This window comes from Chelon labrosus, assembly GCF_963514085.1.
Source record: "Chelon labrosus genome assembly, chromosome: 18".
NCBI classification, from domain to species: domain Eukaryota; kingdom Metazoa; phylum Chordata; class Actinopteri; order Mugiliformes; family Mugilidae; genus Chelon; species Chelon labrosus.
This window is the reverse complement of record NC_140351.1, coordinates 25,161,331-25,188,244: the sequence shown is the minus strand read 5'-3', so window position 1 is coordinate 25,188,244 and position 26,914 is coordinate 25,161,331. Positions and strand designations below refer to the sequence as shown.

Genomic DNA, 26,914 nt, shown 5'->3' with positions numbered 1-26,914 from the left:
TCTTCCGTCTAGAGTCTATTCAAGTAACTCTTTTCAGCATTCAGTTTACCTTCTATCCATCTAAATTTCAGTTTTGAATAATGTAAACAAAGAAAAGCTGCAAATCTTCACAAGCTGTGCAGGTTTCACCTCCTCCTGCTTTGTAGCGCTCCGTCAGGGGAACACAGGCTGGGGAAAGTAGGCTACGTGTAAAACTGGAATTATGCATTTGAATGACCACACATCCCTGCATTTGATATACGAAGCCTGTTGTCAGAGACAGAGATGTCAGATTGATTTCACCTCACCAGCACAACGTATAGAGCACATTTATTAGTGTAACACATTTTTTGGCTAGAAGAGTTTGACATTTTGGGAAGTTTATTTTAATTTTCTGTCTTTACTAAGATTCAGACGAGGAGATGGATACCACTCTCAGCCACAGTCAGACAGGTTAGCCCAACTTAGAGGAAGCAGGAAGAAGCAGCTAGCTGTCCAAAGGTAACAAAATCAACCAAGGAGGCAACTGATTTGTAAACTGAAACTAAGTAGAGGTGTTGTTGTGTCTTCCAATGTATAATTTGGGTCCAGTTGTCCTCTTCACTACAGACTTTGTTATCAGCCAGTTTTAACGACGCAACGCATCTCTGTGAATGAATTGGTTCTTACTGTCTGGGAAGCAGTTGTCAGGGTCCATCGCCTCTTCAGCCATCTCCGAGTACTCATCTTCTTCCTCTCCAGGCTTCCTCAGGTCCACCGTACTGCCCTCTGATAGACTTATGTCATCCTTCTGCTAAATGAAACAAAAAAACAGCCTATCAAAACCGGTAACTCATCATATTCACCACACAATCCTCTGATTGGTTTACATTATCCAATTAACTATAAAGAGTGGCAGGAAGAAAGCTAGGAGTGTGTAACTCAGTAAATCCACCACGCTGCCATCTTTAAGCAGATAAAACACCACATTTAAAGCTCATCACATGCACTGGAAGCTCATTAGTCTCAACATGCTGCCTTCTGTTATGTTAACAAATCAAATGGAAACACGTTTTCCAAATTAGTTCTGACGTAGTGATGACTGATGAGCTTTTTCAGCTTCTTGAGTAAAAGAAGTCTCTCCCATGTGTAAGGCAGCCATAGCTGACATCCAGTCCTTGGAGCATGCAGAGTGGAATGATTGCATTGTTTTGTTCTCGTCTCAGCATGAAACCTGACCTATACTAGCTGACATAAAAGAATAATTGCCCAAATGAAGAAGTTCCTGAAAGCCTCTCTTAAGATTTTTCTTATATAAATGACCAAGACGACTGGTTTGGTTTGTTTCTGAACAGCGTTTATGAGAGCTCTGTGTAGCCTACACCATCTGATGGCCTTACAGAGCCTAGTTTATGTGCTCTTGATGGAAACAAATTCACATTCACGTTATCCTTTCTTTTTTTTTTTTTTTTTTTTTGGGCTTTTATTGCCTTTATTATAGATACAGCTGAAGGTAGACAGGAAAGGGGGGCAGAGAGATGGGGGATGACACGCAGTAAAGGGCCACAGGTCGGACTCGAACCTGGGCCGCTGCAGCAAGGACTCAGCCTCGGCACATGGGTCGCCAGCTCTACCCACTGAGCTATCCCGGCGACCCACGTTATCCTTTCTTTTACTTGCTAAAAGTTTCTCAACAACAAGTACTTTGTCAGCTTTAGGGAGCCTTCATCGTCATGGTTAAGCTTAGGGAATGATTGGCCTGATTTAACCGCTGTTAACAGTTCATCCTTTAAAGTAATTTTGCTGTCAATATCTTTTACAACATATGCGATAAAGGAACCCAAACAACTTGCAATTAAGTCGTAAACATATTCAACTACACAGCGCTCAGATGACGTGTATAACTCATTGCTGTTACTCTTCTGACAATCACCAAGAAAAAACCTCTCAAACAATTCGATTGCCATAATCAGTTCCCAAAAGAGAGACTCAAGACCATTTTGTGGGTGAAGGAAGTCTGAGCTTTTGTCAATCATAACACAAAGCCTGAACAAACGATCTGATTGGCCCACCAAATCATTGCTGAAGCATAACTAGTTCCTAATGGAGAGACTCCAGACTTAACACCGCTGAAAATTTGTGGAAAAAAGTGGAGTTTGTCTGGCCTCCAGGCAAGGGAATGATTGTATTCAAGGTACAGAGAAAGCAAGGATGTCTCTCAGGGCCTGGTTAAGAGTTTGCTGCTTTATCAACCTGTCCATCCACCTAAACTTTCTCCCTGTGTGGATATAGAACCATGCAGAGTTGGCCTTTGCTCCTCATGCAAAGTCAAACATATCACTTCACAGTATCACTTCTGAATACTTCTTCCACTAGTGCTGTTCTAGCTTGTGTGATCATCAGCATCATTTCATTGCAGTCGAGGCCGAATGAGTCAGATCTGGTGTTACATAACTGGCAGGAATCCTGGCTGAGAAAACAGAGAGACATCACCTTCCAATGCCACCCCTCCCTCCGCTAGGAAAACTGCCGTCTGTTCACTAGACTCTAAGATCTGGACAACAAGACGTTAGGAAAATCCCCCAACCCCAACCCCATCCCGACTGGTTTACTTCAAAGGTCCTAGTTCGCTAAGCATCATGGGAGTTTAACTTTACAAAGAGACGAGGGAGATAGAGGGGTAGGAGACAGGTTTTATGCTGAGGACTGAGGAAGGAAATTTGGCAACTTTTGTTGATTGTCTGGACAAAGACACAGCAGGGGTGTGTGTGCCTGTGTGTGTGTGGTAACTACCTGAGTCAACAGCTAACTCATGAATACATTCAAAGTCTGGGAACAGAGAGCAGCCACTGTGACGAATGCCAGCCTTGGACACACACACACACACACACACACATACACACACACAAATGCAAAGGTGAAGCCAAGCAGACATGAATACACACCTAATCTCTGACACACACTTACTTGAAAGGGGAAACGCACAAAAAGTGGATCATTTTAACACACACACACGCACACGTGTCAGCCTTGGGCCAAAACCTCTTGACAGTTGACATCCATAATGAGTGGTTTAAATGTATTTCTATTCATAAGCTGTTTCTATTGTGCGGCCAGAAAGGAGCTGAAGGCAGTGAAACACATTCAGGGACACAATCATGTCAAATTTGACCATTTTTACCCAAGTCAAAGAACAACGATATTGCTTGAACAACCAAAATTACAATTATGCAGTTAGTTCACGTGCCTGCAAAGACTGTGGGACAACAGAGCATCTATCAGTCAAGTGGTTTTTCACCTTCAAATGGTGAAAACATGAGCAGCTAGGCTAACAATGATAACAACATTAGCTAAAGATAACCTTTGAATATGTTGGCCCAGAGAGGTCATTGGACTGACACTCAAGAGAACACATGCAAGCAGACAAAACACAGATTAAGAAAACATCTTTATCAATTTGACAACACTGCAAACACTCACAACAGCAGCAAATACAAAAACGCTCTGGAAGATGTGCAAACAACAACAAAAAAGGTTTCCTGGAGAACCCAAAAAGTGATAAATTTTTAGCAGAATCTGGTAACAAACCATCTGGATTTCATTATGGGCGTGTTTCAACCGATACAGAAAATAAAATACCTCTGCATCTATTGGATAGTCCTCCAACCAATCTGAGCCATCACCATATAAAGCCATCTCAAGCGATTTGGTTGGACTGGCAGATCTTTCCTGGAGCATAATCAGTTTTAAACTGAGAGACTCCAGACTTTAATGCAGGAAAGTTGGTCTGGGGAAGTTGGTATGGCTTTCAGGCTAGTATTTGCAGCTCATGTGTTGTCAAATTACTAAAGATGTATTTTCACTTGCTAGCCACTTGGTCGTGTTTTGTCGATTTGAATGCATTCTCTACTTACAGACCTGGACAAAATTGTTGGTGCCCTTCCATTACAGAAAGATAAGCCCACATAACTGAAATAACTTGCAAGAGACAAAAGTAATAATAAATAAATATTTACTGGAAATTAACTAATGAAAATCAGACATTGCTTTTGAATAGTGGTTCAGCAGATTCAATTTAAAAATCAAACTAATGAAACTGGCTATCCAGACTGCATGTTTCAGCTCCATCCACAGATGTTCAATAGGATTAAGATCAGGGCTCATAGAAGGCCACCTCATCTGTAGTCCAATGTTTTGTTCTCAGCCATTTTTAGCTGTTTGTTTTGGGTCATTATCCTGTTGGAGAACCTATGACCTACGACTGAGACCAAGCTTTCTGACACTGGGCAGCACATTTTCGCTGCAGAATGCCTTGATAGTCTTGAAATTTCATTGTACCCTGCACAGATTCATTTGCTCAAAGAGCGACGTATGGTGCGATCTGACACTGATGTACCTTGACCTTGGAGTTCACCTCTTTTTTCTTTGGAAGTTGTTCTGGGCTCTTGGGTTACCATTTGTATTATCCTTCTCTTCAGCTCATCATCAATTTTTGCGGCCATGTCTAGGTGGGTTGGCTTCAGTCCTGTGGACCTTAAACTTCTGAATAATATGCGCAACTGTAGTCACAGGAACATCCAGCTGCTGGGAGAAGGTCATACAACCTTTACCTTTAACACACTTGTCTATAATTTTCTTTCTAACCTCCTGATACAACTCTCTCGTTAGCTTTCTGCAGTCAATGTTCAGTGTGATACACACCACGATACCAAACAGCACAGTCACTACTTTTCACCCATCAAATAGGCAGACAGAGTGATTACAAGTTTGAAGACACTTGGGATGTTAATTACAGGACACTTTAGTTTAACATGTCCCTATGGTCAAATTATTTCCAATCTTTTCTAGGGGTACCTTCATTTTTGTTCAGGCCAGTTTCATTAGTTTGATTTTTAAAAAGATTCTGTTGAACCACAATTCAAAAGCAATGTCATTAGTTAGTTTTAAGTACATTTTTATTTATTATTACTTTTGTCTGTTTCAAGTTATTTCAGTGACCACCATGGGTTTTTCCTTTCTTTAACAGAAGGGTACCAACAATTTTGTCCATGTGTGTAGAAAAGTTTTTCTTTTTAGCTGTTTTGTTACAGTTACAGGACAAATGGCTTACTACCACACTGAAGTTAAGTTTTAAATGTGTTTAGCTGGTTGTGCGTGAAGTTTCAGTAAAAAAAAAGGATGTGTGAATAACCAGTCTGTCATCTCTACAGTCGCTCACACTGAAACATCAGAGACATCCTCTTATGCCATACTTATCAAACCTGTGTGTTTGTGTTTTATAGTCACACATAATTTTAATGAATTTTATCACTCAAACTTGAGGTTCTATAACCTAATTGTAATTTTAAACCTAAAACCGGTTTTAACCCTCGAAATGGCTCCACAGCATTACTATTCTGCAAGAGTTTGGCCCCCACAACTGACTAAAAACAGGAACACACACACTCTTAATGAACTTTAATATGATCCCGTGAATGAACGTTCAGTGTCAGTTTTTCCCTGGAAATCCAAACAGCAGGTTGAAAAACTCTAGCAGTCTGCGTTCAGGTGTTTGTTTCAGATAGTCCAGTACGTGGCTCTCACTGCCAAAACGAAGTGTGTCACGTTGTCCATCTTCACTAAGCAGAAGGAATGGCATGTCCACTGATAATGAGGACGAGTGCAACATATTTCTTCTCTCCACATTTCATTTCATAACACGCATTTCATCTTCAGACAGAAGAGGAAAAACAAGATGCGGACAGAGAGAGGAAAACAAGACAGCAGAGATGGATGAAGGCAGAAATGCAGACTCTTAAATTATTGAGATGAGCACTGTCCATGAAGCAGATAATGTACCGTGCCTGAAATTAGGCAACTTCTCCAACTCAAAATTTAAAGTACACGACAACACACAAAAGAAGCACTGAGCAAGCAAAGCAGAAGTCCTGTTTGTTATCTCACAGCAAAATGTTAGTTGACAGACAGCGGGATAGCTTTAAGGTTTGGGTGGATGTCAAACTCTGGCTATGTGATCAGCACAATAAAAGAGCAGCAGTAGATAATTAAAAGCATTTGGACATCAGCTAGAATTATTTTTATTTTTTTTCTATAATTCAAAGTGAACTGAATCTTAAGAACAATATTTAAATTTAATTTAAATTAATTCCAGTTTTGGGTAAAATATTTAATGTTAAACTGTCCCATTTTTTCTCAAAGTGCTGCATCTCATCCACACACCAATGAAGGCTGAGCTGCTGTGCAAGGTGCTTGGACATTAGCTGCAACTTTGGGTTTTGCTCAAGTACACTGAGCCAAAGCTGCGCATCTGAATTCATTAAACTTGAATTTTCCTTCAAGGGGCAATCTGAGAACAGAAAAAGTTTGTTAGCAAATACTAATACTGAAAAACACAAGGACTGAGGGCCACAAACTGCACTTTAGCAATACAGTTTCCTTTATCGTACAACAAAAAAGTATCGGCAGCAACTTAGGCAGACTGTGACACCACCTGTGTCTGGACCAAAAAGTAACACATGAACACACCACAAACTCAGTGCTGCTGGATATGGTTTTCAGCCCAAATTCTGTTCAAAAACCACGAACGATAAATTGTTTAGCATTTTAAATCACCTAAACTGACTACTGTAGTGCAAACTACAGCTGCCAACGACGACAATAACTCTCATCTGGCTACTACAAAGCCATTTGATGACATCATGTAGTCCACTGATAGGAAGAGCTTCTGTACTCAAAAATGGAACGTATTCAGTGGAGAACAGGCTATGCTGTCTGCAGCAGTCTGAGTGGCTCAGGAAGGAGTAAATGCACTTTGGTTTTCTTTCACATCAGCATAAAAAGTCGCCCAGCTCTGTTTTTACCTGAAAAATAAGATAAAAATTAAAACCCGCCCAATCTGACAACACTGTCCTGTCCTTCTGGAAAACAGGAAAAGCTACCCTTAGGAAAAAGTAGTATACTTGAAGTTTATTTTATTAAGTATACTTGAGTATAAGTATAAGTATAGTAAGTATACTACAGACCATGTACTTGTAGTGTACTAGAAAGTATACTAATTTAGTACTTCTTCCGGCTAAATTGGAACGTTTTAAGTATATACAAGTATACTTTAAGTTTACTTATAAACGTATACTTTAAGTATACTTTTATAAACTAAAATGTAGACTAGAAGTATATAACTAGTACACTAGTAGTATATAGATGAGTGTACTTGTAGTGTACTAGAAAGTATACTAATTTAATACTTCTTCCGGCTAAATTGGAACATTTAAAGTATACTTTAAGTATACTTTTATAAACTAAAATGTAGACTAGAAGTATATACCTAGTACACTAGCAGTATATAGATGAGTGTACTTGTGGTATACTTAGAGTACACTTTTATAAACTAAAACATGGACTAGAAGTATATAACTAGTACACTAGTAGTATATTGAAGAGTGTACTTGTGGTATACTTAAAGTATACTTTTATAAACTAAAATGTGGACTAGAAGTATATACTTAGTACACTAGTAGTATATAGATGAGTGTACTTGTTGAATACTTGAAAGTGTACTTTTGTAAACTTAAAATGACCTTATAAAATATAAAGTATACTTTTATAAACTTAAAAATGTTCCAATTTAGTCCGAAGAAGTATTAAATTAGTATACTTTCTAGTACACTACAAGTACATGGTCTGTAGTATACTTTCTATACATATACTTATACTCAAGCATACTTAATAAAATGAACTTCAAGTATACTACTTTTTGCTAAGGGTAAGTATGAACTTAGAATTACTAAAACTGAAAAACACAATTTTTTGGTATTTTACTAGTTTACTTGTCATTATACTACAAGTATACTTGTAACTTGTGTTGTAACTTGCTTAGCATATCACTTGTAGCATACTATTTATATACTTGAAATATACTTCTTCTAATATTCTCTAAGTATTCTTAAAGTTAACCCATACTGTGTGTACTAGACTGCATTGTATTTACAAAATCACAAGACAGAATGTTGAGAACAAGTTTGATATATTTATAGAACATTTTATAACATACAGTGTATTTACAAATACCTGCTTAAAGATGTGCATTTCAAAAACAAAGAGCTTCTATGAAATCAAGTCCTTCTTTGCTGAAAAATTAAAAATGTAAACAAAACAGTGTCTGCAACTGAGAACTGAAGTCCTTCCTTGTCAAAAGAAAAAGGTAAAAGAAAAGTGCACGTCTTTGGAACCAAACATAATAAACACCTTGACAGAAACAAAAACGTTACTTTTATGACTTCTTTTCAGCTACTTGCTTGGCATAGCTTATACTGTTGCATTTCTTTCTTCTGATTGGTCTCACATCTTGCATGGTGGTGTCAGGGAACTTGGTCTGGACATGGACTGTGAGGGAAAAACACAAAACATTACTTCAGTGTTATTTTTATTCACCATCCACAATGAACACAATTGTTAAAGAGGCATGAAGGATGGTTTATCAGGTACATTTCTGAACTTAAATGCAATCAGGAAAAAACTCTATATAGGGAATGCATATATATATATACACATATATATGTTTACTGAAGCAAACAAAAATAACCACTTACAGTTATTTTGTTTAGTGCAAAGGGCTCATGAAAATAAAACATAAAAATCACCATCCTCTTCAATGATGCCAGAAACCTGCAGAACATTAGACAAACATTAATTGCAAGAACTTATTTGTGAATTTTTACACTAAGAAAGAGTTGAACATTTTCCCTACCCACTCTACCTCACCACTACCAGCAGTGGCCACTGGTAAAAAGTCGCTGTTGTTTGTGTACTTTTGATTTAAGGTCTGCTACGATAGCAGTCCTTGCAGTTTCAGTATACTTCTCGTATTTATCTTTGTGCAACGTGTTGTAGCGGCGATTTAAATTGAAATCTTTCAAGGCAGATAACGTTTCTAAGCAGACTAAGTACATAGGTTTGCTTTTAAATTCTGTGAACAGATAATCTTCTTCCCATTTCACCTGAAACACACACACTATTTTCTCGATCAAGTTTTCTCTCTCCTCCGCTCTTACGGCTCAACGTCTCTTCTTCACTGGTAGAGAAGACCCGGTGGAAGCGTGTATGAGGCGGCGTCTGCATTAGAGGCCATCTAGTGGCCAACTGTGTCATTACAACTGATTCAGTGCCGCAGAGGACACATTTTTATAATTATCAAAAATTAATCTAAGGGCCCCTTCGAGTGAGGTCGCGGGCCGTGTGTGTCCCCGGGCCGCCAGTTGCTCATCCCTGAGCTAGAATGACAGAGTGGTAACTGATGAAAACAATGGGCAGCATGCAGGCGGTGACGTCACGTGCAAACAACTGGGCTATGACAAAGTGACAGATTAAATCAATGCTATCAAGGTAACTGGGAAGAAATAAAATGCAACAACTTACCACCAAACATTTTTTTCTTTGGAGAACAAGATCGTTACCTGCAGCGGTGGACGCCAGTTTGAAATTAGGCTCCCATTGGCTGCCAGGTAGGGAGGCGGGGACATGGACCGGAAGTGCAAAGCGCGACCCTGTGACAGCGAGAGCTGGAGAAGCTTCTGAATGATCTCATTAGAGCTAACATCGCGAAACGTCGAAGAAAAAAAATACATTTGGAGGATTACACAGCAGAGATTCCAAGGACTACCAAGTAGGCTACAGATGGAAAGTAAAAGTAAGTAACAGATAATGATCATGATGTCTAAGATCAGAACACAGCAGCTAGCTTGCTGCTTACAGTGCAGCAGAGCTTTATGTTCAACAGAGTTGGTAGAATATTCCATTCCATTACTTTCCACAGGCTGCTGGTGATGTGAGGTTAGCTCCAAGATTATCATGTGACTAATTTTATATTAAATGACCGTTTCCAGTTGCATATTTATGTTGAACTGGTTTGATATGTAAGAAAAATCATCATCAGTTGAAAAGGTCAGACTGAAATGTAATGTTTTATTTTAGTTTATTTGGGGACGATATAAATTACTAGTTGCATTAATTTGTAATACATTTAGTTGAGCAACATTGATTGAATTCATCAATTTGTATCCTAGTTTTGAATGTATATATTGTTTCCCACAGAGAAGTTAGAGATGATTCAACAGTAGGAGCTCCTCCACTCTTAGGCTTTTGGATACTGCCTTTCAACAGGTAAATACACAATGACACAGTTTGTCCAAGTTATTACAGACATCCAATCTTGAAATATGTCAGGACATATTATGTTGCCAGGATACATTCCCCCATGTATCTTGGTAACTTTCTTATCCTGCTTGATTTAATTTTAAGAATCTGATTTATATAATACTCATCAGAGGGCTTCCAGTGACACCCTCAAAAAGTGTCAACAGTGCACACATGTAGTTTACTGTACATGTAGTTAGAGGTTTGCTGTAATAGTTGAGTGCATTCATACCATCTAACAGACAGTTTATCTTAATTGTGGTACATTTTGACCTATCCTCTAGTCCAACCCAAGTGTAGACGAATGACAACATTGTCAGCACAAAGCAAAAGCTACAGCAAACCACCTGCACAATTTCAGTCATCGTTTTATTAACTACATTTTTCATTCTCTTTCCTTGGTTCACATGTAGAATGATAATAAAGATAACCTAATCAACACAGAAGAACACTGGAGTAACACTTCCAACAGTGAAGAAGATGATGATGAAGTCAACACTGAGAACCCTACCACAAGTAAACTGGATGTGGACATTTCAGACTAAAGAAGAGATACAACAGTGCTGTATGCTTCAAAGATGATACATTTAGTTTAATTAATGACTTGGTTATTTTTAAACAAACGTGTTGACATCACATTTCTGCTTTTTGTTCATGTGCAAAACTACGTTGTGTTTTAGTTGAGGTACTTATTGAATCAGACAGGCCTGTATGTAAAGATTCACAGTACAAAGTACTTTATATATGAGAATAAAACAAAACGAAACTGTTAATGCTGTGTGGCCTGACATGATTAAAACTAAATGTGTTCTTGTTGAAATAGATGATGCTGTGTACATAACACCATTGCCAAACTCTTGTGAAAGGGACTAGAACTTGATCAATAAAGTCAAGTCAATGTTTCTGTTGTTGTGTATGTTTTTAAGGTATATAAAGATAATGCTAGTGAACACACATACCATTTACTGTAAACTTTTAAAGTTCAGCACTATATGATCTTGAACATGTAAGTTTCTAACAGGGGTAATACCTCAAAACAAATTATGTAGTGAAAAAACATTTTTATTCTGCTAAATCAAATATATGCACAAGTCAATGACTTGATCTTATTCTGTACTTGGACTAAGATATACTAAGTATAAGTACTTTGTGGCAGAAAGAAGTAAAAAGTATACCAAAGTACAAGTATAAGCTTTAGTCTTAAAGTATAAGTGTAAGTCTTAGTATATATATACTTAGTCTTAGACTTTTCTTTATACTTTTCAGTATAAGCTAAGTATACTTCACTATACTATTCTTAAGTATATGAAATATAGTATATGAAAAGTAAACTACTAGTATACAGTTCTACCTCAATTTTAGTATGAAATAAGTATACTTGTAGTACACTTGAATAAACTTTTTGCGAAGGGACGATATACTAAGTATTAGTACTTTGTGGCAGAAAGAAGTAAAAAGTATATCAAAGTACAAGTATAAGCTTTAGTCTTAAAGTATAAGTGTAAGTCTTAGTATATATATACTTAGTCTTGGACTTTTCTTTATACTTTTCAGTATAAGCCAAGTATACTTCTCTATACTATTCTTAAGTATATGAAATATAGTATATAAAAAGTAAACTTCAAGTATACTACCTCAATTTTAGTATAAAATAAGTATACTTGTAGTACACTTGAATAAACTTCATTTTGCTAAGGGTACTCTTGGCTGGGAGGCTAGGAAGAGTTACTATTAGCCGGGAGGCTAGGAAGCTAGTAAGAGCTACTACTGGCTAGGAAGCTAACAAGCACAGCTAATATTAGCTGGGAGGCTAGGAAGCTAGGAAGAGGTACTATTAGCCGGAAGACTAGGAGGCTAGGAAGAGCTACTATCAGTGGAACATTTAGCAGTGAAAGAATCTGCTATTTCCTTTAGGGACTGCTCGATGACGTCCCAACCCTCGTAGGTGGTATAGAAGCTCCTGATTCTCTTGAACAATGATGTGTGCATTGCATTATCACTTGTAATTCCTAACCTGGATTTGTGATTTTATTTTTATTTTTTGAGTTATGACAGTATATTAAATTGACTGATAATGGCATAGGTGCTAATCATGTTGATTGATTAACCCTTTTGGGGCGAGGATGATACGATCATATATATGATCATATATGGTAACTTCATCACACATTTTAAATTGCCTCTCTGTGCCTCTCAGTGGGGTTTAGAAGCATGTGGTTTTCACTCAGCCGATCAGTGAAGCTAAAGGCAACATTCTCATGTCAAATCAGGGCCAAATGTGGTCTGCAAGGTCCACGACTGCATGAACACTGAGCGTAACTGTCTCTAATGTGTCTAATGTGATAATGTGTATGTTGACCAGTGCCTGAATCAGCACTAATGTTCTAATGGTCTAAATACAGGTTTACCACTTAAGGAAAGGAACCATATATGGTAACTTAATTGACATTGATTTTCTACATTAAAATAACTTTTTAAAATAAAAAAATAAAAAAAAAGTCTTCTTATGCCCTACAATAACACTCTAGGGTTGAAATTTAGAATTTGCAAGTATTTCAATGAGTGCACCCTATAAAAGGTTAATGTATGATGTCACATGATCATCTGGACTCCTAAGTGCTTACATCAAAAACCACATTTTAAGCACATTAATTTGCAGTTAAAATCATTTTGTTTGAATGTATTTAGTTTGTTTGCATTGTAAACAAAGATGTTTTACAGTGTACCAGTGAAGCTGCAGTTTGAGAGCAAACTGAGCGTTTTGATGTCGACCATTTCATAACGTGAGCCAGAATCAAAGTGTCTCAGACCACCTGTCTCTGCAGACAACACCTGCACATCTGTTAGCAGGTCCTGAACTCTGCAGAGGTCAGAGGTCATCACATAGAGACTGTGGTGGGGCTCGTAATCTGTTTTAGATGCTGTGATTCCACACATAGAAAACACACAGCTGGAAAGCCATGCAAAAACAAGCTATCTGACGGGTACATAACTGAACAATTTTATGGGTTTGGGGCAGAAAGTGACCAGAGTGAGTCTAATCCTGGCCTCACCTCTTAATCTATTCTGAGATGTTTGTCTGAATATTTTCATCCAGGTCACGGTATATCTAAAACACAGCTTAAACAAAGGCAGTTACTTGTTGGAGTTTTCTTGAAGACCTTTCATTCAAGTGGCTTCATCAGTTCTAAACGTGTTTAAGAAAACAAATCTGAGATGGTTAAACTTCCATTTTTTTCCCCTTTGTCTCTGCTTCTGTCCTGAGAGAGAAGCAGTTAGTATTCTGTGCATCCATTTCTAAATAATAGTGCTTATAATTGTTTGTGTGTTCTTTTTTTGTGTGTGTTTTTAATGGTTTTTAGACTAAAATGGTAAATTTAGTTTAAGGTATTCGGACACAACTTTTACTGTCAGTTTAAATCAATATGATCGAAGGCAACGGTTCTGTAAAATCATTTGTATTTGGTTAATTTCTCACTTTTTGCAATTTGCACTTCTGGTTAGATGCCAAACTGCATTTCTTTGTGTATGTACCGGTACTATATGCAAGGACAATATAAATTAATCTAATGTAATCTAATCTAAAATCACCAAGCTGATGCTTTAATAACCACATAAACAATGCAAATGAGCCAGATGCCAGATCAGTCCTGTGCAAGTCTGGTCTCTTTATGACAATACTGTGAGAAACATTTACATGAAGCCTGTCAGAATAATTTTACCTGATACAGTACTGTAGACGGGGACTCATGTCTGAAAATGGTTTGTGAATATGGATTATTGTCCCACCTGTCCAAACCATAGAATGCAAAAAGATGGACAACCGAACAGCTCCTCAAATGCGAAGCCAGAGGAAGTAGAGCTCCCTGGTGACTGGCTGCAGTACAGGTCATAAGCTCCACCTCCTTCATGTTAGTGGATGGGACTTGGGCCAAACTAAAACACTAAAATACACATCAGTTTTTAGTGGATGGTTTCTGTCATTTTATGTAGTTAATATAAAAGTGATGCATACTCAAGAGTCCATTTTTCTTAGTTATTTGACGCTGTAGAAACAGGATGTGACATCATGACAACAAGTTGTCATGTCAACCACTCCGTGAAAGGGTCCTGAAGGACCGTGGATCAGTGTATCATCCAACATTTCTTTGTAACTGGTGGAGGTAGAGCAGAGTGCAGTATTAATAAAAGTCTGGCGGGAGTTTGGTCGTGTCATCGATAACGCGGCTCCACGTGACTCCACTCTCAGACCATACTGAGTAGGCTCCAGACTCGCAAGACGGCACCGCCAGAAATAACAGATATTCTCTCTATTTGCAAACCTACACTGCACTACACTACAAGATTTCCAAATAACAATACAGGACATCACATAGATGTTTCTGTCAGATCAGTGAGCATAATTGGGGCAGCTGTGGCTCAGTAGGTAGAGAGGGTTGTCCATGAACCAGAGAGTTAGCAGTTTGACCCCTGGAATGTTACTGTAAAGCACTTTGACTACCAATAGGAAGAAAGGTGCTATATAGAAACAAGACCATTTACCAAAATACTGTAAAATACTGAAGATTATCCAGACTTAAACATCAAACTCGTCTCGATTTAATTGGGGATGAATCTGAGAGTGGTTAAGCGGTTTAAGATCTGTAAGCATCTCACATTATCAGATAATCGGGGCCAAAGTGAGGTCCAGATTTGGGGGAATACCTTGGCCTAAAACTCCTGTATAAAGCTGACTGTCTTATATTTAAAACTGTAGGTGCTCTGCTCATAGCACCTACCCATGGATATGAGAAGGGCAGCTTGTAACGACTGGCACTGTAAAAACCGCAGTCTGACCTTTAACCTTGGCTGTTGACCGTGCCCACCTCAACCAGCTGATTCAAGCTTTACGAGACGGTAAAAACCACCTCCGGTGATTTACGATGCTGTTAAAGCCCAGGTCAGCTATTTAATCATTACATAACCAAAGTTGGGTCTATTAAGACCGCAGTGCTGGAGCGGCTTAACAGCTTCTATTTACAGCGAGCCGTTTGTGTACTGGAAATAAATTACAGACAACAGACCTGGAGGGAGAGGAGAGATGGGCCGAGAGATATAGAGAGGTGGAAAGCGAGGGAGAGGTCGAAAGCAGTGAAGAAAAAGTGAATTACAGCCAGAAATAGGGAAAGATAACAAAAGAAAGATGAATGAATGAATGCTTATGCTGTGGCATTCACTGGAGCAGGGCTAGCATTACAGTTAGCTGCCATGTCAATATAGTGTCTGAAAACTGATTGTCATTCATCTGGTAATAAACACGTGTTTTTTGTCTTGTGTATTCTATTCAGTTTTATCAGTATATGTAAAGTACTTAAAAGTTGCTTTAGAAAGACACTTGAAAACATGCTCTGAGAATACACTGAGCAATTTATTAGGAACACCCGTGCAATATACAGTGCTGCTGTTTATTCAGCAAAATGAGCCAGTATTACATATTTGGGAGGTTCAAAAGTAAGTAAATCATTGATTTCAATATATGTTACTAACTAAACGTTTCCAGTAACTGTTGATCAGTTGCTTGGTGGAATTTTAGCTCATTCCTCAGTACAGAACCACTTCAGTTCTGCAATGTTGGTGGGGTTTCCTCACATGGAATGCTTGCATCAGGTCCTTCCACAAACAAATACACAAATACAAGTATAAAATCCCTGTTTCATTTGTTTGATTGAGTTTTCTTTGTATACTTTCAGGACTTGTGGGAAAATCCACTGATGTTGTGAATCGTTGAAGAAATGTAGAAAATGCAGAAGAATGCAAATACTTTCAAGAGGCACTGTACATATTTATTTTATATTTATTTATTTATATATATTTCTATATTGTGCCTGCTCCATTAACATCAACACAGTGCAATCCTGTCCTTTAACAATCACCTCAACGACCTCAGTAATAAAGAACGATCACATTTCTCTCAATGGAAATGGAAAATGTTGCAGATTTGCCAGATTAAAATGTATAGCAGAGAAACTCTCTGGATTGCATTACAAAGCACAGGTGTTTCTAATACAGTGAACGGTGAGTTCATTTTATCAACAAACCTATTTGCAAAGTGAAGAGACTCGAAAAAGTTTGCAATGAAAGACGGAGGATCATTAATTGTAAAAGGTCAAAGTGGGCTGCTATGACAGTTGGCTGGAAGGACACATTTCACATGTATGATGTGTGTTCTTGTGCTGATACACTTGTGCACATCCCCAAACAATGCACCGTCCTTGAGCCACGCTCCAAACTACCAACCGGCCAAGTTGGAAAGGATGGTGCTGAGAGAGCTGTGCCCGAAACGAACTGCTGACTTATCTTATTCAGATTTCACCAGCACCTTCCTGCTGGTACATTATTTAACTCCCTATGTAGGTCACACGCTGGCAAACACATATTGTCTGAAATAATAAAAAAAATCATTTTACATTCATGCTGCTGAGCCAGCAAGAGGGCTCGCTAAAAACAACATCAATTATTTACATGTCAACATATTACGTGTTTAACAAAAAACCAAGCAGCAGTGTATTTCTCATAATAACAATACCTTGTGTGTAACTCGTACCTGAGACTTTATTTTTACTGTGATGACGCCGAATGACGTCATATTGGTGCAGCTGCCGCCAGCTACTTGCGACTGTCAACATCTGTACAATTTACCACTGATGGGATTTACCCTGTTATGTGACAGCTAATGCTTTAGAGAAAAAATAAGATCAAGGAATATATTATATTGCCAAATGTATTTGCTCATCTGCCTTTACACGCAGATGAACTTAGGTGAGATTCCATTCTTTATCCATAGGGTTTAATATGACTTCGGCCCACCCTTTGCAGTTATAACAGCTTCAACTCTTAGGAATGTATTTATGGGAATTTTTGACCATTCTCCCAGAAGCGCATTTATGAGGTCAGAAACTTATGTTGGACGAGAAGGCCTGGCTCACAGTCTGCTCTGTTTCATCCCCAAGGTGTCGGGTTGAGGTCAGGACTCTGTGCAGGCCAGTCTTCCACACCAAACTTGCTCATCCATGTCTTTATGGACCTTGCTTTGTGCACTGGTGGGCAGTTATGTTGGAACAGGAAGGGACCATCCCCAAACTGTTCCCACAAAGTTGGGAGCATGGAATTGTCCAAAACCTCTTGGTATGCTGAAGCTTTCAGAGTTCCTTTCACTGGAACTATGGGGCCAAGCCCAGCTCCTGAAAAACAACCCCACACCATAATCCCCCTTGCACCAAACTTCACACTTGGCACAATACAGTCAGACAAGTACCGTTCTCCAGGCAACTGCCTGGCACCATCTGGCAAGTCCTTCAGATTGCCAGATGGGGAAGCGTGATTCGTCACTCCAGAGAACACGTCTCCACTGCTCTAGAGTCCAATGGCGGCGCAGATGCTTTGCATTGCACTTGGTGATGTATGGCTTGGATGCAGCTGCTTGGCCATGGAAACCAATTCCATGAAGCTCTCTACACACTGTTCTTGAGCTAATCTGAAGGCCACATGAAGTTTGGAGGTCCGTAGCCATTGACTCTGCAGAAAGTTGGTGACCTCTGCACAGTATGCGTCTCAGCATCCGCTGACCTTGCTCATTTACATGGCCTTCCACTTCGTGGCTGAGTTGTTGTCTTTCCCAATAGCTTCCACTTTGTTATAATACCACTGACTGTTGACTATGGAACATTTAGTATCAACTGGACTTGTTGCACAGGTGGCATCCTATCACAGTACCACGCTAGAATTCACTGAGCTCCTGAGAGCGACCCATTCTTTCACAAATGTTTGTAGAAGCAGTCTGCATGCCTAGGTGCTTGATATTATACACCTGTGGCCATAGAAGTGATTGGAATACCTGAATACAATTACTTGGATGGGTGAGTGAATACTTTTGTTCCACTGCATACTGGACAATGACCTGAAAATATTCCACAAAGGTTCTTACGTTCTGCACTTGAGAGGAAATAACTCTTCATACCAGCAGGAGGCAGTAGACTGTATTCATCATTCAAAAGAGGAAATAGGAAGAGCTAGTAATAGCTGGGAGGCTTGGAAGCTAGGAAGAACTACAAACCGTTCTACAGCTTTGAAATTATCTATTTGTGGAAATCAGGTAACAGAGCTGGCCTCTCGTGAATCATGCAGATCACTTGGTCTATACTTTATTCATTCGACATGTTCACCTACACCTGACCCAGGAAAACTGCCAGTCATCAGACTGACATGTTGCAGCCTTTACGATATACTTTCTCGGCTCTCATAGTTTCGTTTCTAGCAGCTGCTTTAAAAAAAATCTTTAAAACCCAATAAGCTTCCTGCTCAGCATTGAACTGCAGATGAGCTGGTGAGCACAGTGGAATATTTAGCAGCGAAAGAGTCTGCTATTTTCTTTAGAGAATGGTGGAGACCAAACAAAGAGCTGAAAGAGGGGATATTACACTATTCTTCTTCATGGCTGAAATAAGGATCACAGACTAAACACAGAGTACCTGTACACTTCTAAACTGGGATCAGTATAATAAAATCCCTCAAAATAGGACTGAAGAAGCTGAGCTGAAGTTGGAGAACGTTTCCCTATTTTACAATATGTACAACAGTTTCCAAAAATCCACATTCAGATGGTAGGAATTCAGGAGAACTGAGGAAGAAATTCGAAGCTAAACTGGAAGAACATGAAGATGAGGTTTTGTTGAACGTTCATGTCAGTTAAGAGCAGAAGGAATGGAGGAAGCAAGAGAGCAGAAACAGCCTGCACACCCTGGAAACAGAGTTGATGCTAAAGACTTGTGAAAGCGGTGATGCTCTCTGACTTCCTCTCTCTCTCTCTCTTTTCGTTGTCCTAACCCTCATGCCAGCCTCTCTTCTTTGTTTTATTTGTGTAGTCTTTGTAAGCACCCTCACTGACATGGGGAATTCCAACCCAACATCTAATCCTAATAAACATGACTCTACACACGACTCGCCAAAGAGAAAAAACTGGTCCTCACATAGATAGGTCATACATGTATACACACTCTCTGTGTCTCTCTCTCTCTCTCTCTCTCTGACTTGACAACATAAGAAAAAAACACGCTCCTGAGTTTTGTTCTGCTTATGCTGCCCTTTCACATCAGGTCAGTGTGTGTTCTACCTCTCGGCAAACTGGCTGCTATAGCATGTATTGACAGAGAACTACACTAAGGTTAAAACAGAACACAACACAGCTTCCTGTTTGTGTAACTATATATTTCGCTGTCACTATATATGTTGTGTGTATTTGGTGCATAACCAGACTCAGCTCTTATGAGAATCTGAATTTGGATTTTATTATGGGGTATGATTAACTGATACAGAGAAAAGAATTCCCTCTGCAACAATCAGATAGTCCTCTAACCAATCAGAGCCATTTTGTTGTTCAAGTCCAGTGGTGTTCAGATGACGTGTCTGACAACATCACTGTTAACCCATTGGCCCTGCAGATCTTAATAATAATCAGCATAATCAGCTCCCAACGAAGAGATGCCAGAGCAACTGAATATTTTATGGTGCGGACATTTGGGCTGACTTAAAGGTTGCATGAATAGGGCTACATCTTCTATATTAATCAGATTATTTTCATCCTTTACTTTCAGCTATTTCAACAGTTCATCTTTTGATGTTACAAATAAAATTACAGCTACCTTCTTCTGGCTTATTCGTAATGTTTGCTGACCAAAGGAGAACTTTTACATATATTCTTCTCTCTACTCTGAAACTAATACACACTACAGGATAGCAGCATGCATCATTTACATAGTGTACTCTTGTTTGTATCATGTTTAGATGGTGTATTCTTTAGGCTAACGGCTGCTTCCTGTTAAACGGGAGTGTTTTTTTTGTCACTGTTCTTAGTGCTGTCTGTCTCTCAGGTTCTGGGTTCTGTAAAGCATCTGGAGAAAATTCGTATTGTTATTGATGGTAGCTATGCAAATAAAACTGAAAACTGAATTCCAATTACAGGGAACACTGAATGCACCAGCAGATATCTAAATAAGTGTAGATGAGACAGTGGCTGGGGGAGACTCAGTCAACACGTGGTGTCTGTTCTTCAGAGAGAGCTGGAGCTGTGATTTTAACTATCAGTATTAATATTTGTCTACAGCAGCATGCTAACTAACATTAGCCTAGAGGGCTAGAATGTTTACGGTTGCTTGGCAACACCATCAGCTGCTACATGTCCTTGTAGACTTGTCTCTCTCTCCCTCTCTCTGGGTATAGTGAAAGTATACACAGAATCATCCAGATTTAGAATCCTGAACATCCAACATGTTTGATACTGGTCAGGTCAGCCAGGAGGAAACATTTCACGTTAACAGACAATCTGGGCTGAAACTTGCTCAGTTCTCTGGAGAAAGAATCCGGGGATAAATCGACCTTAAATTGCTGCAGTCTGTGCAGCATTAGTGTTAGAGCAACACGCAGTATACTGTAATCTGTAGTTTTCTTCAAATTAGTCAAGGTTCCCCACGATCTTTTTATGCACGCCAAGAGAAACAACAAGAATACCCACAGAGGTACAACTAGTACAGCATGTTTTTTAGGGATCCCTGATTGTGATAGAGGGACAGAGAAAGAGAGAGAGAGGGAGAAGGAGAACAGGTGCACAACATGATTAAAGACGAAAGGTGATGATGAACTGAGTCAGCACAGGTGCACGCACACACACGTGCACACACACATACACACACGCACACACGACACAAATCTGTCATTTCATGTTAGATACAAAGAGAAGAGAGAGCGAACAACTAAACATCTCCCTCTTCTTCTGCTGCTGCTGCCTCACATGTAGAAACACACACATAAACTAGTGTTTCTATCTCTGTGGGGACCTTCCATTGACACAATGCATTCCCAATACCCTCAGCCTAGCCCTATCCTATTTGTAACCTTTACCCTAAAACCAAGTCTTAGCAAGTTTTACTCTTCAAAAAGCTTTGGGGTCCAGAAAAATGTCCTCGCAACTTACTAAAAGCACGACAACACACACTGAGACATTCCAGCTTTATGAGGTTTGTTCCTAAAGGAGATATTAGGCTATTTGAAAAATGTGACACCAATTCTTACAAAGAACATGCACACATACAAACACACACAAGTTGTCTGTGGCTCAGTTGGACTTTTTGTCCTTTGAATAGATGAATAGAGACAGGAGGCACACACAAACACGCAAAACACACACCAAATAACTTGCCTCACAACCACACACACACACACAAATGCACACAAGCACTAATACACCCTTTTAGCACAAGCACATCACAGTGAGAAAAATGCTGGACCATAATGCACTGCCTGAGGCCTCCAATTCTATTTGAGGGGCCCTCTTATTGTATGTGTGTGTGTGTGCTGTGAGTTGAGAGTTCATCTAGTACAACAGAAGGAGGACTTTAGCGGAGCTAAATATACATCAATATTTCATACTAATAATGTTTTAAATAGCTGTTTCTGTATCATTTTCAAATAAAAAAAAAATTCAAGTTTGTGATCAGAGTTTAAGGTCAAAGTTTTTTTCTTGGCGGTGCACACAGACATTTACAATTACCATTTTTAACAATGTAAACTGTTAAAAAACTGATTTACGTGAATATGATGAAAAAGTTTTAGAACAACTGAAAGTAAAAGATCAGGCTGCAAGTCTAAGCTGGTATGTTGAAAAGCACACAAATATTGACTGAGAACCCTCACAGACACACAATAATGACACAAAAGTAGTAATGTAAAAAACAGTCAGCAGCAATCCCGAGGGAAAAACTGAAAGATTAAGCTAACGCAGAAATACCAAAAACTGCCTCTTATACCTCTTACATCCACTAGAGGCTCCAAGAGCGAGCAAAATCCCCACAGACCTTTATGTTAAAAACTTTACAGCGGAAACAAAAATGTTTACAACCAGGTACTCAAAACAGCTAGTATCTCCATTCATAGAGAACTGATCATAGAATTCATCTGATTAAATAATATTGTGTCTGAAACACAGACTCTCCCTGATCTGCAGCAGTTCATCTCAAAGTCCGTCTGGGAATACACCTCAGAGTTTTGATTATAACATTTCGACTTTCAATTCCAAGGCAACCCATTCAAGCTAATTACAAACAGAAAACAATATGAAAGTTGTTCAAATGCCAACAAAGCTTATTTGTGTGATTACTCTGTTCCTGCTCTTTGTCTTGTTCTGTGGCTCGGCTCTGTAGGGGTTAATGAACTGACCTGAACACACACACAGACCAGCTGACAGACAGTTGTTAGAAGTTAACCTCAGGGTCAACAGCAGCTGACTCACCCTCACACCTGAGCTTGTTTACGTCAGGCACAGGTGCGTGTGCGTGAGTGTGCATGAATTGGAAAGCCACAGAGCTAGATCAGTAGACATACCTCCTCTCTCTCCTCGTCTCCCTCGTCTGAGCCATCAGAGCCATCGGAGCCCTCACTCTGCTCCTCCTCTCCTTCCTCCTCCTCCTCTTCCTCCTCCGGGAACTCCACATCCGACTCTCCAGGAGCGATGGGGACGCTGATGGTCAGGTTGGGGTTCGTCATGTAGCTGTCGTCCTCCGGCACCACGTACTTCTCCACATGGCGGCCTGAGATGAGAACAGACGGATGCACTGATGAACATTTCTTTCTCAAATTAATGTTGCAGTTATGATCCCTCAGCATCTCATGACCGATGCATTCAGGAGGCTCATGCGTTCACACAAGCAGTGAGAGAGCGACAAGCTACAACACATTTTCAATGAAAGCTTGCGATATGAATTGACAAGGCGACGTCCAACATACGTCGAGACGGCTTCAACTTTTTTTGGTGCTCCACTGACTCGGTGACACATCAACCTATCATATGCGCTTGCTTCAACTGTCCCTGTTTTATGTTTACAGCCATTGTCAGTTGTGGCTTTTGTTGCTCATAGTGTGGACTCACCATCAGAGTGCAGTAATTACGGGCCATCATCTTTTTGCACACTTTAAACAATCTGTTTGCACAGTACTATGTACTACCAAATATTGCACTAGTTTAGTAACATTAGGTAGCTACTGCTTATTGTTTATGCACTGCTTAATTGCTCACTTCATCTGTATTTTGTATCATCTCATTTATCATCTGCCCATCTCCCTTATTGTAAATTATGTTATGTTGTAGTTCCTGTTTATAGTCTACTCACATTTAACGAACAAATCCATATATAATATGTTCATAGTACCTCATTCAATCATTGTGTATATCCTGCTCATTCACCTGTATATATATGGTCTCACCTGTACATAGGTTTTGATCTGTAAATATTGTCCATATGCTGTAAAAAAACAACCTGTACCACTTATAGACCATACTATTTATGCCATGTGCACTTACTGCCTATTGCACTTCTGGTTAGATGCTAAACTGCATTTCGTTGCTCTGTACCTGTACATGTGTAATGACAATAAAGTTGAATCTAATCTAATCTAATCTAATTATGCTCAATCTCAAAAGTGGTGTAGGACCCAAATGCGGGACACACAAGGAGCAAGGTAGAACAAATAAGCAGAGGTGTATAAAGTAAAAAATAACTAAGTAAAAGTACAAATACCATAACTGAAAATGACTTTGGTAAAAGTTAAAGTCACCCATAAGAAAATCACTTGAGTAAAAGTCTTAAAGTAGCTCACAATAAATGTACTTAAGTGTCAAAAGTATCTTGTGAAAAAATATACTGAAGTATCATAAGTACAAGTACAAGTACAAAGTATTTTTATAGTACGCAGAAAAAGAAGCAAAACAACCAAAAATGGTTCTCCCCTTGTTCTCTTTATTTCACCTTCAGGTGAATGAAATAGATGTGGTATGATAAAACAAAAACAAAAAAACACTACCTATGACAGCTCCATTGGCCTCAGTGTGTATGGTGCTCAGGCGTTTCAGCTTCATCATGGCTTTGGCCTCCTTTCGTTTCTGCCGACGTCGCTTCAGGTTCCCATTAAAAAAATCCACCACCTGCCCCACAAACACACAGAGACACAGACAAAACATCAAATATAGGGCAGAGAGAGACGGCGCACAAGTTTCCAGACAAACAAGTACCTGTCTCCGACACCAGCCTAGACCTCTGGTGATCCTGTGAATGGCGATATGCAGGTTGTTCATCTCACCGTCGTCGTCTGGAGCCGAAAGATTGTCAGAGCTGAAACTGCTGAGGAGCAGAGCCAGGAAGAGGTTCAACAGCTGGAGACACAGAAAAAGAGACGGACATTAGAGAAACCTGTACCGAAACCTGTGGTAGCATTATGTGATTACTTACAAAATATGAATAGCACTGAGGCTGAATCATGAGAGCATTACTTTTGTTGGTTATTAGTTAGTCTTTTTTTTTTTTTTTTAATTTTGACATGTTGATGCTACATCAAATTATTGAGGCCTGACAGACCGAGTTGTTGGTCGGCCGTTTGCTGGTGTTGAGTTTTATTGGTGCGTGACCACAACGTTGAATTGACTTTTCTGCCGATTCAGCATGTTGAATCAACAACAAAATCATGTCAGTCACTCTGACTGGCTGATCAGCTCAGACAACAAATGCATGAAAAGAAAAATTCAAAGGTCACACAAAAGTCTCTTCTCGTATTTCAGCTCTCACCTGAAGTTTCAAATCAACAAATATTTCCACAACAACATGATGATCTACAATGAATAAAGTGTATACCAACTGATCAGCATGATTCAGGAAAGGCCAGCTCTGTACGACGGCCTGTAGCTCTTCCTCCAAGCCTACCAGCTAATACAGCTCTTCCTAGCTTTAGCGTTCCAGTTAATAGTAGCTCTTCATAGCCTCCAGCCTCCAAGCTAATAGTAGATGTACCTAGAGGCTACTGCCACCTGCTAGCATAAAGAGTTATTTCCTCTACAGTGCTGAATGCATGTATCAGCTAGTTGACAGCTGTAGTCTTTGCGGTGTGTTCAGGTGCAAACATTTTATTTGAGTGACATGAGCCATTGTCTTTCGTTTTTGGTAGCTCTCTGATGTTGGTTTGGTGTGTCTGGGCTTTTAAAGGATTGAAACATTTACATTTCTTCCTCTGTGAGCAGGAATGCGCGCATTCAATTTTATGATAATCCAATTATTGTTGAAATATTTCACTGCTTAAAAACAACATAAATCAGTGTTATAATAGCAATGGTGGCACAGTTAGATGATCTTTAAAGTTATTAGTATAGCATGGAAAAATTAGATGCTACCTCCAGGTACGATAGAAAAGACAGAGGAGGAATCACAAATATGATCACAATTTACAAAATTTTAATAAATTTAATAGTACACATTTGTCAAGTGATTAAAAGGGTTCATCCTCTGGGGACCAGAGCTAAAAAATGTCACAGAAATCCATCCAATAGTTACTATTTCAGTCTTGCTTGTTTGGTTCAGTCAGCTCTCACCTACAGCTGTCAAGTCTGGGAAGTAAGCCAAGAGGAAGAAGCAAAGCTAAACACAGTCTGGAGGAGGAAGACAACTGTCAAATGGGCAAGAACTAAATATCAGGAGGACAGGGAACATCCTGATGAAAGAACCCAGAAAAGACAATCAGAATACTCCTGTAGCTAGCCTCCATAAACTAGATTTGATGGAAATGAGTTACGAGCTGAAACAACTGACTGAATGACGTGGACTCACCGCTGCTGTTAGAGAGCTAAACCAAGGTAAATCAAAAACATTCTGCTTGTTCTATGTGTCAAAAATAACACTTCTGTCTACCATCGTCTTTGTGAGCCTTTAATGGTCATTTTGGCATTTGTACAGTGCAGTGGGTGTTGAATTATTGGGTAAGTCACACATACAACGTGGACGAAGAAAAGTCAGCGGTGCAGAAACCAGGAAACTCTCCTCAACTTCCTTCAGGTGTTTCTTCCTGCTTTCTTTCTCGTGTTCTTTAGTTAACTCACTACACACACTGGTATCATAGTTTCCGATGCAGGTTGATTATTCAGTATGTGATGAATAATGCCTGAGACCCTTGGTAACTGATCACTAAGTTGGAGTGCTGCTCTTAGCCAGATTGGCTTCTCTTTAACCACAGCTGAGTGTGTGTTTTGGTGACAGGTGTAGGTCAGGAGGATCAAGTAGCAGCTTCCTGTGTGTCTCTTATGATTACAGCCAGCAGCCCTCAGGCAGGTTTGTTTCCCAGTGGAACTCCAGCAGGGCTTGCTGTGAACTGCAGCAGAGAAAGTGACATAGCTGAAGGACGTGACACACCAACCCAACGATCGGCAGTTTACCAGTGACAGATCATCTGTGAACGTCAGTGGCTCTAGTTTTTGAGGTTGTGTCTCGTCTCGTTCAGCTCATTTGGCATGTTGAAATGTCAGCACGTCGAGTTGGTTAGAGTGATACCTCTGACTGGTTGATCAGTCAGAGAACCAGAGCAAGAGAGAAACAGATGTGACATAGGTTAGCGAAAAGGTCAAAGGACATAGGTCATCTTCATAGTAGTAGCTCTTCCTAGCTTCTTCTTACACATAACTAGATAGTCCTACGACCATTTAGAGCCATTTTGTTCAACTTTACACTTCTGTGCCCACTCAATTTGACTGGCCCAGAAAATCTTTGCAGGAGCATAATCAGTTCTTAATGGACAGACTCCAGGCTAGAGCGTACAGAATATACCAGCTCTTCGTTGGCTATAGATTTTGTGATGTGTTCAAGTGCACATTTCTTGTTCAGAAACAGGAGCGGTGAGACAACGTCACAGTCAGTCTTTGTTG

The 26,914-nt window shown here is 39.5% G+C and overlaps 1 protein-coding gene across 1 annotated transcript in view; it reads right to left on the bottom strand.

The window, feature by feature from the left end:
- Positions 1–26,914, bottom strand: part of LOC311503439 (sodium channel protein type 3 subunit alpha-like) — a gene marked incomplete at its 5' end in the record, with an annotated part of 157,899 nt that overhangs the window by 34,814 nt on the left and 96,171 nt on the right. The window contains 4 exons of the mRNA XM_084566154.1: positions 649–772; positions 22,561–22,766; positions 24,037–24,157; positions 24,245–24,385. Coding sequence (XP_084422280.1) covers positions 649–772; positions 22,561–22,766; positions 24,037–24,157; positions 24,245–24,385 — 592 coding nt within the window. The remainder of the gene's footprint in view (positions 1–648; positions 773–22,560; positions 22,767–24,036; positions 24,158–24,244; positions 24,386–26,914) is intronic.